Genomic DNA, 14,323 nt, shown 5'->3' on the forward strand with positions numbered 1-14,323 from the left:
AAATTTGAACCACCGGATCTTCCTTTGTATAAAGGTGTGAATCTTACGACAGTCTTCACAGATTTAGAAATCATTTTTTACCCAAAGAGACAGTCTTGAGTCAAGTTGTAGCAATGTGTTTTGTCAGGCTGGACAAGAGAAAAACAAACCGCTTAAGATGGGCGCTGAATGACCAGCTGTTGGCCTGTGACCTCATGGGTAAAAGGAGGGAGACCCATTGCAGCTGTAGCATGGCTCACGTCACACCTAATAATACACACTGACAACAGGCAGAGCGCACACAGGGGCAGGGGGCCTGACTCGCTCACTGGGTCTAAAGTAGGACTATATATAAGGCTTGATAGGGGGACACAGAAGACTTAAAAGTGAATATCCGTCTCTGGTCTGTGGAGTCTATACGAACAGCTTCAATCACCATGTCACAGGTACGTTTGGTGAAATAAGCTGTTTCGGTATTGAACACATTTGCTTTGAGACGGACCCGCTTCCCTCTCGCTTTTTCCGTAACAGTCATAACCTTCCCATCTTTGTTTTTCACTCCAGCCAGCCGAGATGAAGAAGAAGAAGCGTCCCCCGATGAAGGAGGAGGACCTGAAAGGAGCCCGCGGTAAACTGGGACTGAGGGGCGAGGTCAAGAGTAAGACCTATGAGGTCATGATGGAGTGTGGTGAGTAAAGCCTTTTGCTAATGTCGTTCCCTCTGACTCTGTCACCATGTCAGATGTAATTAAAGAGAAACAGAAGACAAAAAGAATTCACGTGTTAATCCTTACATGCATTTTTAAATAAATGTTTGAAATGATAAGCGATGAAGAACTAAATACATGTAGATTTCCCTATCGATGAACAACATTTATTCGTGCAGTTCTGCCTTTTTATAAAGCATATGTATCACGTATGCTTTATGCTAAACCATGTCCACATTCATGTAATCCTAATGTAAATTACCATAGGTTTTTATGCAGTCTTCATCAATCCTTTGCATTCTGTGTTCAGTTTTCAGCTAAAACATTTTTGATTATGCTAGTTGGTACCGAGTTAGGTGGTAAAATGTCGTTCCCTGACCGGGAATCGAACCCGGGCCGCGGCGGTGAGAGCGCCGAATCCTAACCACTAGACCACCAGGGAAGTTGTTCTCAACGGCTGCACCATTACGTTTTGAATTCGTGCCGTCACAGATACTGAAATGGTTTCTTCACGTACTGTAAACGGGTGAAAATACCCTTTTTCTTTTTACTGGGAATAAGCCCGTGGGGCGAGAGAGGTGCGTCCGAAAAACAAGACCGACACAAGGGTGAAACCGCTACAGCTGTTGCAGATATTTTAGTTCAAGCTCTGTTGTCCGTGTCCCCCTCTGCGGTCAGAACGTGCGGGCAAAGTGGCTCCGTCCGTGTTCAGCGGCGTGAGGACCGGGACAGAGACGGCTCTGGGACAGCCTGCGGAGGCCAAAGCTCCTGGAGCCAGTGTGTTCGGCAAGTAGACCCGGGGCGGGTCAAAGAAGAAGCACGCTGCCGTCTGTAGGGTTCTGATGCAGCTGATTACATGGATCCAGAAGATCTTTTTAATGAAGATATGATGATGTAAGAGAGACAGATTGCATACTTTTTATGCCGGTATATTGTGTGACAACACTGTTAAGCAAGCAGTTTTAGTTTGTAACTCATGCTGATGTGGAGGATTGGATTGTACTGTGGTGGACGAACTGTGTGTGAAATGTGAGATTTGTCCGATTTTTTTATTCTTTTTATTTTTAACTGAACATTTTTGCTAAATAAATGATTTCCGCTGTACTGAAATGTTATTTTTACTGGTCATTTTTCATGGATAAAGTCAGTTCCTTTACCCAAGTGGTCAAACAAATTGTTACGGCCGGTTCTAATTTGTTTGTTATGACTGTACACAACTTAAATCCTGGTATAAACTAAAATGAAAGGGGACTTTGCGAAACACAAAGACCTTCATTGTTTTGTTTTTTCATAATAGGCTAACATTTTTGCATTTGAGGTTTACCACAAACACTGATCCCTAACCAATACAAACACAGGGCAACGGTCAGGCAAAGAGTTCATTCAATTCAGGTTGAGAGGATTCAAGTTTTTAAACCAATTCTCAAGTGGGTGATTTTCGCCGTGTGTCGATCTCCATCCCGTTTAACACAGCCTCATAGACGCAGACGATGACTTTTCTTTCAAAGAACGTAGTCAAGTTTATTTAGTCCCAGTATCGGGTCTCAATAGTCTGATTTCTCTCTATGCAACATGCCTGTGGCCCAAATCTACCACTAAGCTTCTGGTGGACAATTTAACTCCAGAAAACAGACAACGGTCTGTCCTGATTTACTGGCACGCATTGCAGGGAGGCAAACAGTAGAGACTGTTTGCCTCCCTGCAAATGGGAAATGAAGTAAACACGAATACGAAGCAGGTGAAAGTCGAACGGTCAAAGAAAGGTATAAACTGTGCCTTTTCGTTCTGTTGGTGCGTGTGTTACTGAAAGTTTCTGGTCTGTGAGGTCTGTGTGCCGCCTCACCACGAGTTTTAGATAAAGAGTCAAAACTGCAAAAAAAAGTAATCCAAAACAGGCTTTTTAACATATAGAAATACACGATTGAGACACAGCAACACAGGTATGACGCTTCAGTATGAACTCGCTGGGACGCTTTATACTATGTTAATAATTACACTAAATAACACTTTGGTTATTACTCAAACTACTGTTTTATGCTAAATGCTACTAATCTAAATTCACAACCCCCCCCCCCCCCCAAGCAGAACTCTGTTCCACTAAACCTCCAAGGCCTCCTGCACATTGAGCTCAGGTCTGTTGGTCAAAAGCTCCGAGGCAAAGCAAACACCAACACGCGCTTTGTCCCTCCTCCTCCTCCTCCTCCTCCTCCTCCTCCTCCTCCTCCTGGACCGAGAGTCTTTTTTTCTCAGCACTGAAGCCAAACGCTGTTTAGTAGGGGTTTGGTCATGTCTGGACTGCAGGGTGTTGGACTGCTGCTGCTGCTGTGGGGGAGCGCCTGCCTCCTGCTGCCCGGCCTGGCCCAGGGGGCTCTGGTCATCTCCGGGGGTCATGAAGCTCTGCAGGTAACTTCACACACAGACTTTCCATGGTCTTTTTTTGAAAAAACCCCCCCCATTATTCTACAGGAAAAGTATATTTTGGCTCTGGTGGTTCTTTTTTTTTGTTGCCAAATTCTCTCTTTCACCATCACGGTGTGTTTTATAGCTTGTTTACATACACAACACAGAATGCGTTTTTTATCTTGACATCATGATGATTAAGCCTGCTGTATTCTTATTTAAGGAAACAAGAGGAGCTGCTATATCCCTGCAGGTACTTTACGCAACTTTAAGCAATTTACGAACAGACAGTCCTTTTATATTAGACGTTAAAGTGGGAAAAATGTTTAAAATAATCAAGGCTATGGTGATACAATATTGGCCAGGTAAAATTGCCGAACTTACATAGTCATGATTGTTCAAATTCAAGAAGAATCTCCTTTTTGTTTCTTTTGTTTCTTACAGAAAAGAAGTACAAAAGTAGCCACGGTAAGAAAATGAACCATGAGTACGGTTTGTTTCTATCAATGATCACAGGGATTTAAATTATTCACTTCAGTGGTTTTGTAATTATCATGTAATGCTATGCAGCAAATTAAAGGAGCAGAACCAAAACGTAATAAATAAAAGAATGAGAAACTGTCGATCTATGATCCCTTCTTTGGCAGATTAATTTACAGGTCAAAAAAAATGATTAAGCAACAAAAAGCTGAAAGGGAGTTTAATTTGTGAATGTTCCCTCTATCCCCGTCTGAAGCAAACGGCAAGGGGTTGACTCACCAAATCGCACCTCACTCCACATTACCACTGTGGAATCAGTGACTAATGTTGTTTAACTGGCAGCAAGCTTTGGCCTCTCATCCAGCTTAGTCTGAAACAACATGAAAACAGCAGATCTCACCACGGGAAGGCTGCATGTTGAAGTGCTTTATGGTCGCGGGGGGCTTCCGACCCCTCTACCGCTCCTTCCGTCTCAGGTGGAGGTGTACAGCGTCAAGGTGGATTGCACGGTGACTTCTCGTTTCGCTCACACCGTCACCACCTCCAAGGCGCTGAACAAGGCCAACTTCTCCCAGGAGATCTTCTTCGAGGTGGAGCTGCCCAAGACGGCCTTCATCGTCAACTTCAGCATGTCAGTGGGTCTCCAGCGTGATTTCCGCTGCGTCCACATTGCTGTTGTGCACAGCGACCATCTTTGTTGGACAGCCCTGGACTGAAGTTCAGTTTTCCCGATGACGCAGTGATTTACTAAACTCTCCGTGCTCCGATCCTCACAGGGAAATTGATGGTGAGGTGTATGTTGGGGAGGTGAAGGAGAAAGAGAAAGCCAAGAAACAGTATGAACAGGCTGTTTCCTCTGGACAGACCGCTGGCCTGGTCAAGTGAGTAGTTCCAGATTATTAAACCCGCATTTAAAAAAAAAAAAAAAAGCGTTCTGTGTCGCAGCTCTCCCTGACTCGGGGCCCCGTGGTTTTCAAACTTGTGTTTCATCGCAGAGCTTCTGGAAGGAAGATGGAGAAGTTTTCGGTGTCTGTGAACGTCGCGGCTGAAAGTAACGTGACTTTCATTCTGACCTACGAGGAGCTCCTGCAGAGGAAGCTAGGCCAGTATGAGATACTGACTCGACTCAAACCCAAACAACCGGTGCACGAGTTTCAGGTGAATCCACATTCAAATCGCTCTTTGGTCATTTCAAATATTGAATGAGTGATTTACCTTACAGATTATATCTGCCTCTTTCTCTCTGTGTGTGTGTGTGTGTGGGGGGGGGGGGGGGGGGGGACAGATTGTGACGAACATCTATGAGCCTCAGGGCCTTTCCTTTGTGGATGCCCATGCAACATTCCTCTCAAATGAGCTGCTCCCCCTGGTGGAGAAAACCGTCACAGACAACAAGGTACACGATTCAACAGGGAAGTTTTCTCTGATCCATTTCGGAGATCCTCACTGCTTTTCCCACCCCGTTTCAACAAAATGATTGTTCCGAGAGGCCAGAGTAAGCTAACTGGTCGTATGGTCATCCCTGTGTCAGGCACACATCTCTTTCTCGCCGACGATGGAGCAGCAGAGGGAGTGTCCTGGCTGTGAGGGAACGCTCATTGATGGAGATTTTGTCATCAAGTATGACGTGAAGCGAGCAAAGAGTTTCGGGGACGTTCAGGTCAGCTGTAAACAAATACTCAACTGCTGATTAATGCCCTTTTCAATCAGGCTTCACGTGTAAAACTATTCAGATTCACTTTAAGGTCATTTTTCTTGAGGCTGAATTATTTAACAAGATGTCATTTTAGAAACGGGAAAAGTTCTTCTTTCCTGCACATTACTGCTCACTGATCCTCATCCCTTCAGATTGTGAACGGATACTTCGTGCACTTCTTTGCTCCGCCTGACCTGCCCAGAGTCCCAAAGAATGTGGTGTTTGTGATTGACAGGAGCGGATCAATGTGGGGAATGAAGATTAAACAGGTCGGGGGAACCGTTTCAACATTTAGCTGTTTTTTTTTGGAGCCGTGCATTTGCACATTCTGCAAAGTATTCTGACCACTGTCCTTGTTACTCCTTGCAGACACGGGAGGCATTGCTGGCCATCCTCGAAGACCTCGACGAAGAGGACCACTTTGCCCTCATCCAGTTTAATGATCAAATCCAACCTTGGAGGGAATCACTCACCAAAGCAACTAAGGAAAATGTGGCTGAAGGCATGGCTTACGTCAGAAACATAAAGGACCAAGGAGGTTAATAGCAAAACAAGTCACACAACTTAATCGCTAAATGTCAATTTAACTCCCTAAATCACAGAAATGTACGCTCTTACTAAATATTTGTGTTTTTTTTAATTTGTCACTTCAAGGAACTAACATCAATGGCGGTGTTTTGAGAGGCGTCGAAATGCTGTTCAAAGACAGGCAGGAGAAGAAGCTTCCAGAGAGGAGCGTGGATATGATTATTTTACTGACAGATGGAATGCCAAACGCGGGTGAGCAGCCAGAGGGTGTGCACCTACTGTATTTCCCACTGTATATTTGTGTGAGAGCACATTTAATGTATTTACTTCCTACATGTTGTACCTGTGCGTTTGAAGGAGAGACTCATCTGCCGACCATTCAGACCAATGTTCATTCTGCCATCGGAGGAAACATGTCTATGTTCTGTCTTGGATTTGGAAAGGATGTGGATTACTCCTTTCTGGATGTGATGAGCAAACAAAACAACGGAGTCGCCCGGCGAATTTTCGAGGGCTCAGATGCGGCCGTTCAACTTCAGGTGGAGCCGTCAATACGTATTTCTAAGCCATTTCTCACGTCATCTTAGGTTGAATTCAAAATATACTAACTACTGATGGAAGTTGCTGCAGGAACGCGTCTAAAAACTTGCACATGAGTTTGCACATCGCACTTTAGCTTCATGCTTCTGCCTGTTGTGCTTACCCTTTAAAAATCCTTGCAATGCAAGAATACCATTCCCTTTTTGTTAAGTGAGCCAGTGTGATGCTACACAGCCTCCAAAAACGCATATAATGTCAACTTCTTCTGCAATTGTATAAAAACTATTTCAGATAACATTATAATATTCTAATAAAGTACAAACACATGGAATTCAGTGTGCGTATGCATTTGGTCCAGGGTTTCTATCAGGAGGTGGCCAGTCCTCTCCTTTCAGAGGTGGATCTGCGTTACACGGACAACGCTGTGGACTCGCTGACCACCAACCACTACACCCAGTTATACAACGGCTCAGAGATCGTGGTGGCCGGTCGTCTGACGGACAACGATCTGGACAACTTCATGGTGGAAGTGTTTGGCCAAGGGGTGAGGAGGTGGTGGCGCTAGGAACAAGAGACGACGCTGAGACGATGCTGAGACCTCTGTTTGTTTAGAGATCTTTTTGTTTCTCCGTTTCTCTCCCCCCCTACAGTTTGAGGAGGACTTCAAGGTGCAGGGCCAGGCCAGTGCTGTGGACTGGGACGTGATGTACCCGAACGAGGAGTACATCTTTGGGGATTTCACAGAGCGTCTGTGGGCCTACCTCACCATCCAGCAACTGCTGGAGCAGAGGTCTGTTCTTTAGCAGGCTAAATCAGTTCAAGCTGATACCCCGGATCCACTCATCTTTGTTTCCTATTGGTCACACGCAGCAAGACAGGTTCCCCAGACGACAAAGCAAACGCCACAGCCAAGGCGCTGCAGATGTCTCTGGAGTACAGCTTCGTCACCACTCTCACCTCCATGGTGGTCACCAAGCCCGAAACCGAGGACGGACCAGGCAGCCCCCTCGTTGCTGATAAACTGACTGAAGGTGAGTGAGGAAAGAAAAGCTTTTTTTTTTTTTCTTGTAAAGCCAAAAAGTATTACTGACTTTTTTTTCACACATTTACATTTAATTGTCCATTTGTTTTTTCTTCTTGACAGACCAAAGACAACAGTCAGAACGAATGTGTAAGTTTGTTTTCACCATACAGCATAAAAATAAAAATATAATTCTGAGATTAAGTCAATTCTCTGCGTGGCTTTTAATTTTCAAATAATTTGTTCCGTTTTCTAGCACATAGATACGCCCCCCCTTCGTTTGCTGCTTACCCGGCATCACACACATATTTAGGTAAGTACACTATCAGCCATTGTCAGTCCATCACAACGACAATGATATCACTTGCCAAGAAATTCAGTGCAGATGTTTATGGTCCTCAGCGGATGAGTCACAATGATGCTGGTGATCCCCAGACTCTTCAATTAGCGCCATCATCAAGTCCAAATCGTGTAGACACTTAGTCCTGTTGACATGTTGCCGTCCGCGGAAAACAGAGTAATTTCCATTGTGCTCGTCACTCTAATGTGTCACCGCCCGCAGTGGATGGAGATCCTCATTTCCTGATAGAGCTTCCTGACAGACACGACGCGCTGTGTTTCAACATCGACGATGAACCGGGAACTATTTTCAACCTGGTCAGAGACCCGACACAAGGTGAGGCCTGGGTCCTCCTGATCCATCACGACTTTCTTCCTACCTAATTACACCGAGCGGTTAGAGTGACTGAAACTCACAATGTCTCCTCAGGTATTTTGGTCAATGGCCAAACCATCGGAGACAAGAAGATTGCTCCCGGTGGTAAAATCAACACCTACTTTGGCCGCTTTGGCGTTGCTCACCAGACTCTGGGTGTGAGGCTGGAGGTGAGCACCAAGGACATCACAGTGCTCCAGGATGGCACACAGGTCAAATTGTTGTGGTCTGATTCAGCTTCTGTCAAAGGACCCAAGTAAGGAAGTCAAGGACAGCTTTCTCTCTACAAAAAAAACCCAGTTCAGGATGACCAGTTGTCACCTCCTTCCCTTTATTTCTCCCCCAGAATGGATCTTTTCTTGACCAAGGATCGCAGCCTGACAGTCAGCCTAAAGGATTCTGTCAAGTTTGTCATCCTGCTACACAAGGTTTGGGCGAAGCACCCGTACCACCAGGACTACTTGGGTTTCTACACCCTGGACAGCCACCTCCTGTCCCCCTCTGTTCATGGCCTACTAGGTACGACACACACACGTAGATTACACGTTTTAATGTCTCACGAACAGTCAAAATGAAGTGATGTGGATTGCATTTTTAAATTCCATGAATGGATGGCCTTGTGTATTTTATTTTGTAACTTCTATGCATAGTACTTTACATTACATGTCATTTAGCTGACGCTTTTATCCAAAGTGACTTATAATAAGTGCATTTCAACCGTAGAGATACAAACTTTTGTCAAATAAGCAGTTTCAAAACATGTTATAGAAAAGTGCCATTATAAGTACAATTTAAGTGCTACGATTTGTTAGTGCTACGGTGCAAGGTAGAGTCTAAAGAGGTGTGTCTTGAGTTTTTTCGACAGAAGATGTAGAGGCTCTCTGCGGTCCTGATGTCATCAGAGAGCTCGTTCCACCATCTGGGAGCCAGGACGGCAAAGAGTCGCCATCTCGCCGAGTGCTTTTCTCTCAGTGTTACTCTAAAACGGGCATACTAAAGCTCAACTTATTTTAACTGTAGTTGGCACCTGGTATTGGAGAATTACAGGGCCAGAGCGCTTTAACTAAACAACGATTTCTGGGTCGTCTTCCAGGTCAGTTCTACCACGGGATTGAATACGAAGTGTCCGACCTGCGTCCAGGTGAAGTTACAGAGAAGCCAGATGCCACCATGTACGTGAAAGGACAGGAGCTCAATGTGACCAGGTATGCCTACGGATACATCCAATTGCTATATCTCAACGTGGAAGAGTTGCATGCAACGTGTGTCCCGAATGAATAAATGGCCCTTGTGGCGTCTCTGTCTCGGCCCACACAGAGGCTGGCAGAGAGACTTCAGGAGGGATGTGAAGAACGGAGAGAATGTTCCCTGCTGGTTTGTTCACAGCAACGGAACGGGCCTCATCGACGGAGATGCAACAGACTACGTTGTGTCAGGCCTCTTTAAACGAGTGTGAAAAAAAAACAGGTTGAGCATCCATGTCCAACGCATTAACTTCAATTCATAAATGACATATTCAAATCGGCCTGTATGAAGGCTCTGGCTTCATCACGGGACTCTATGAACGATTGTCCTGTTTCAATCAGTTGGAAGCATCATAAATGGTAACAAAACAGTGAGAGAAACTGAGAATGAGCATAATTACTCGTACTGTAATAAATGAGATGAAATGGACCATGAATGGAGATAGACAAATGTTTGTCATTTTGCAAGATATGTAACAACTTTTTTTTTAAAATTGTTGTCTGATGCCTGTTTTGAGAGTGTTTGGTACTATCAAGAGCTGAAAACATATAACCAGGACATATAACCAGGATCTACCATTCCAAAATAAAAGCCTCTGATAATACCATACATGAGCCAATGACTTACTCATAGCGTCAGGGCCAATTTGCTTGCAAATGTGAAAATAAAGATTTCTATGGAACACATGATGTAATTTAATAATTTTGACTTGTTACGAAACACAACAACATGTTGGGTATTGAGTAGAAAACAACGGTCAGCAGCATAATGAAGGCTAAGGCTGTGCAACAAGTGGAGTACAGCTACAATGGGAAATAAGTACACACAAACATACACGTAATATTTTTGTTTAGTTTGATTTCAATTGGAGAAAATGTAAAAATTATTTACCTTAACTCTTAGTCTCTTTTCTGTCTTTATTTCACTTATTGCCATGAATGACTTTTTGTTGTCATAATTGAAAGCTTTGTTGTTGAGTGGACACTTTTTTGCTCTGCCTGCCTCTTGAACTTGTTGAGCTCTTGAGTTGCGTTCATTTTTGTCTTTAATCACACACTGCACTTACCCTTGTAAAGTACTTCCTGTTGCAGGCAGTACACAGGTAATTGGGACATACTACTACTACTCCTTATAACAAGTCACCTTGGACTTTGATCTTATCGCTGTGTTGCAAGGAATTGTGAGTCAGAACAGCCAGAAAAGCAGGATTATAACGTCCTGGTATTTTTTGGCTCAATTATTGGGACATCTTCTCTTTTTACAAACATCAATCTTTTACTGAGACATTCATTGGTAGCTTAGTACAGGTACTGTCGTTGTGCAGCCTGTGCTAAAGTCCCTCTGATTGTGTTGTTGTGACTTGTTTGATACAAATTTGTTTCATCAACACCTCATCTCGTCTCTGTCCCCCCTTATATAGTCATTTGAATTTGTGTATTTTTGCATTCATTGTCATTTTGTGCTGTTCTTGCCCAGCTTTTTGTGTGTGTCTGTGTGTGCACACGGCACTGGTACAACTCACCAGCTCTTATTACATAGCTGTGCTGTTTGTACTAACAGATCCAGGACAAGTGTGTTGACCCCAGTCATGTCGGAAGTTCAGGAGTTGAGAAGGATTTTCTTAAGGGGGTCTTTGCCGCAGTGTTTGCTTGAGTGTGTCTGTCTCTTTGTGTGTGTGTGTGTGTGTGTGTGTCTGTGTGTGTGTGTGTGTTTGTGTAAGCTTGGCTGATTAACACCAGATGTGCGGGGCTCAGGGTGTCGGGCAATAGCTTGAGAGGGCCCCACTGTACTCCACTGGCCCCGGTTAAGGAAAATGCTCGAGCGACTTCTTCACACATGGCTGGAATTAATATCTTTGCTGTTCATCCCCCGGATCCCCTCAAGGTCACACACATCAGGTCACTCGGAGTTTTGATGAGGAGGGTCGTGCAGCGAAGGCAGGCGGTGGGTGGAGGGCTCTTACTCTCCACTAGAGGGCGGGAGAGGGCTGCACAACATCGGGAGCGTCTCAGCTCAGGTCCCACAGCCAGGTTTGACTATTGGGGGATGACAGTTATTTCCAAGGACCTTTGCAGTTTTTCCCTTCTTATAAAGCACGGAAACATTACATGTTTGATGGTGGTTCGAATTACATTTTTTAAGAGAAACGGCCTACTTAGTTTCACACAGACACTGCGTGAAACTAAGCTAAAACTAAATCTTTCACTAAATGTTTCACTGCAACATTTTGTGTAATTGACTTTTTTAAACTAGTGATGTGTGCAGCATCTCTGGATGATCGATTTTGATTATTATCTCAATCATTTTTGTGATCACTCCAATTCTTCTTCTTCTATTAAATGTTGTAAAATTGTGAAAAAATGGAGCCCAAAGTGAAGTTGAATACTTTAATTTACAATCATGCAAAAGAGCGAAGAGCAGCAAATCTGAGCGCGTTTGTGCGTTTTTTCCTTTATATAGGACTCAAACAATAATTTCATTATTTAAAATAGTGGTAAAAATGATCATTTGGGCATAACACGAATGATTCATTGTAGCAAATTATTACAATAGCTGGAATCAAAGTATAAGAATAATAATTCTGAAATTAACATGTTTTTTTTTTGTCCAAGTCAGTCTGAAAATGAAAGTTGCATTTGCAGCTGTCCCCAAATCAACATTATTCTTCATGAAAATGCTAAAAGGGCCCCAGTCAAACCCCTCTGCAGCGCGCGTGTGTCTGGACGCTCGAGTTTTGTCTCAAGTGATTTTACTTCACATCAACCCTCTCACTTCAACCACACTTTTTCAACTCTTTTCCTCCGCGCTCACCTCCCAGGTCCCCCCCCTCCAACCCCCCCCCCCCCCTCCCTCTACCTTTTGTCCTTGTGTGAATATTTCACATTGCTGCCGCCGCTGGTGCGTGATGCGGGGGACTGAGCGCTCATTGTGTGCACGCAGTGTGGGTGCTGCGGTATGCGGCTGCTCGGCGTGTGGTGTGTCGTGACGGGCGTGTGCCCGCTGACGCCAGCCGGCCGCCAGCCTGCCTGCCTGCCTGTCTGTCTGTCTGTCTGTTCAGTTACACCTGACCGACGCTGACATCGTCATGCCCACACACACACACACACACACACACACACACACACACACACTGATACTGATAAAATGTGCACTCACATAATGCATTGCACCATGTCGGCCAAAAGTGAAAATGAAGGGTCATATACTGGCTTAGTGCACACCTCCCAACCGCTTTGATATTCTGTGGACTTTGAGGGTTCAATGTTGATCACCAGAATTCCATCAAAATGCACTTTGTGGGTAATCTGACTTTAAAGATGTAACCTACGATGACGTCAAAGTCATTTAATTTACTGTAGTAAATGGTAATAATATTTTGGCCGATTACCGCCCATATTTTGTGTGAATTATTTACCAGACATTTTTCCGCGTAAAATGTATTTTAAATTGGAAATGCAACATTGAGTTGTGTGCTAGGTGTGCTGCGTGGTGCAGTGAAGGCCAGGCGCTGTTGCATGCGCACCGGAGGCCTAATCCTCGGCATTTGGTGCGTTCTCCCCGGCTGTCGAGGTGAAAAGTTGAACCTGGTGTTGACCTTCTCTTGAGAGAGGGCTTAGCTCTGAAGTCAGGCGCAGGCCAAACGCGCAGGGAGGAGATTCTCAAGTTCCTCTTTCCCCTCCCTCACGTCGCCCTCCCCTCCCACACGGAAACAATTAGCATCTGTGATAAGAGCGGGTACATATTTCCATCATTTTATCTCGTCGCTTTTTGTTTGTTTGTTTTCTCTGTCGTGACAAACGTCTTGCGTCGCCTTGTCGTGGCGCTGTTAATCACCGCTGCATCTCGTCTAGGTGCATGAGCGCTGCAGAGGGGGAGGAGGAGCAATGGACTGATAGGGGCCTTATGTTTCTCACTGCAGGGAGTTGAATTCCAGATGGAGAGATAATGAAAAGAACAAGCAAACAATTAAGCAAAAATAGACAAAGTGGGGGGGGGGGGGGGGGGGGAAGAAACCAGAGCAGACTGACAGACGACGGAAACGATGTTTGGATCAAACCCAACATATTTTTATTTTTACCTCCATTGAGGCCAGTAGGGAGGTCTGTAAATAAGAGTACACGCTTTAAAAAGGGTTCTACTGACGCATCAAAATGCTGGATGCCTGTTGTTACAATCTTAAACACAGCGAGTGCTCTTAAATACTTTTCCCCTCTCTTTTCTCCCCCCCCCCTCTTCTCTGTGTACATCTGTTTGTGCGCTCGCCATTCTATTGTATTTAGGACTTTAACAATGACAAGTGACGAGGATGAAGACGGCGTCTACACGACCATAAATCAGCAGAAAGCGTGTGTTTGGGCCTTCCAGAGAGCATGCATTAAGCATTGTGTCAGATTTGGGCGTCTTGTGTCCCCATGAGTCACATGGTACGCCTCGCACATGCTGATCCACACTACAGTTTGTTGTTAAAGCCACTCGGCCCAGAATTGGAAAAACCAAAACTAAGTCTGAACATTCTTCCAGTCCAGTGGAGCAGAAGAATACGCGGCCTAAAGATGTTGTGTCGGGCCGCACTCCGTTCTCCATCTGTTTTAGTTTTGGAGTGGTTGTGATAACCTCGGCCTGACCCCTGATTGGGCTAATCTCACCCTCATCTTCTCCGGCCGGTCAGCTGACCGAACGCTGTGCTGCGATTGGCCGGGTGCTCTGCTGAGGAAGAGGAATTTGTTTAGCATTGTGTTGTGGTAACAGTTAGCCACTGAGAAGTTTAGTCTACTGTCTAAACCATAGCAAAAGCTTCAAAACACAAAAACAGAAGGAATGTTAAGGGGCGGGGGGCTGGAGGGGGGTATTCAAAGGGCCTGATGTAGGCTTTCCCAGGCAAGTAGCCTATAACAATACTGTTCCCCCTGCAGTCTGAAAATATAAATGATTGTTTTCAGTACAGCCCTCGGGGTAATTGTTGTTGGTAATATCTGTAAATAAGTTACTGGGTCCTCTGAACTGATGTTTCAT

At 44.8% G+C, this 14,323-nt stretch overlaps 2 protein-coding genes and 1 non-coding gene across 3 annotated transcripts; 2 read left to right on the forward strand and 1 right to left on the reverse strand.

Moving 5' to 3' along the window:
• The first annotated feature begins 281 nt into the window (after nucleotides 1-281).
• mustn1b (musculoskeletal, embryonic nuclear protein 1b) lies at nucleotides 282-1,789 on the forward strand. The gene is made up of 3 exons (XM_037448113.2): nucleotides 282-425; nucleotides 544-667; nucleotides 1,364-1,789. Exons 1-3 carry the CDS (start codon nucleotides 417-419, stop codon nucleotides 1,477-1,479), a joined length of 249 nt encoding a protein of 82 aa, XP_037304010.1. The 5' UTR covers nucleotides 282-416; the 3' UTR covers nucleotides 1,480-1,789.
• On the reverse strand, nucleotides 1,056-1,127 carry trnae-cuc (transfer RNA glutamic acid (anticodon CUC)). The gene has a single exon. It is a non-coding gene; the product is annotated as a tRNA-Glu (tRNA).
• A 1,148-nt stretch (nucleotides 1,790-2,937) lies between the features above and the next one.
• Nucleotides 2,938-9,795, forward strand: LOC119194056 (inter-alpha-trypsin inhibitor heavy chain H3-like). The gene is made up of 22 exons (XM_037448108.2): nucleotides 2,938-3,088; nucleotides 3,309-3,338; nucleotides 3,530-3,553; nucleotides 4,042-4,196; nucleotides 4,342-4,446; nucleotides 4,561-4,723; nucleotides 4,851-4,961; nucleotides 5,097-5,225; nucleotides 5,414-5,530; nucleotides 5,631-5,799; nucleotides 5,916-6,041; nucleotides 6,147-6,328; nucleotides 6,688-6,873; nucleotides 6,980-7,119; nucleotides 7,200-7,360; nucleotides 7,474-7,500; nucleotides 7,607-7,663; nucleotides 7,913-8,026; nucleotides 8,120-8,321; nucleotides 8,412-8,584; nucleotides 9,159-9,270; nucleotides 9,383-9,795. The coding sequence occupies exons 1-22, from the start codon at nucleotides 2,972-2,974 to the stop codon at nucleotides 9,519-9,521; spliced, it is 2,739 nt and encodes a 912-aa protein (XP_037304005.2). The 5' UTR covers nucleotides 2,938-2,971; the 3' UTR covers nucleotides 9,522-9,795.
• Nucleotides 9,796-14,323: the final 4,528 nt, after the last annotated feature.

Source organism: Pungitius pungitius, chromosome 8, assembly GCF_949316345.1.
Source record: "Pungitius pungitius chromosome 8, fPunPun2.1, whole genome shotgun sequence".
Lineage (NCBI taxonomy): Eukaryota > Metazoa > Chordata > Actinopteri > Perciformes > Gasterosteidae > Pungitius > Pungitius pungitius.

Coding starts and splice junctions, on each gene's coding strand:
- mustn1b (XM_037448113.2), top strand. Junction 668..1,363: donor TGAGGTCATGATGGAGTGTG/GTGAGTAAAGCC, acceptor CTCTGCGGTCAG/AACGTGCGGGCAAAGTGGCT.
- LOC119194056 (XM_037448108.2), top strand. CDS start 2,972: ATGTCTGGACTGCAGGGTGTTGGACTGCTGCTGCTGCTGTGGGGGAGC. Junction 4,724..4,850: donor AACCGGTGCACGAGTTTCAG/GTGAATCCACAT, acceptor GGGGGGGGACAG/ATTGTGACGAACATCTATGA. Junction 9,271..9,382: donor CAGGAGCTCAATGTGACCAG/GTATGCCTACGG, acceptor CGGCCCACACAG/AGGCTGGCAGAGAGACTTCA.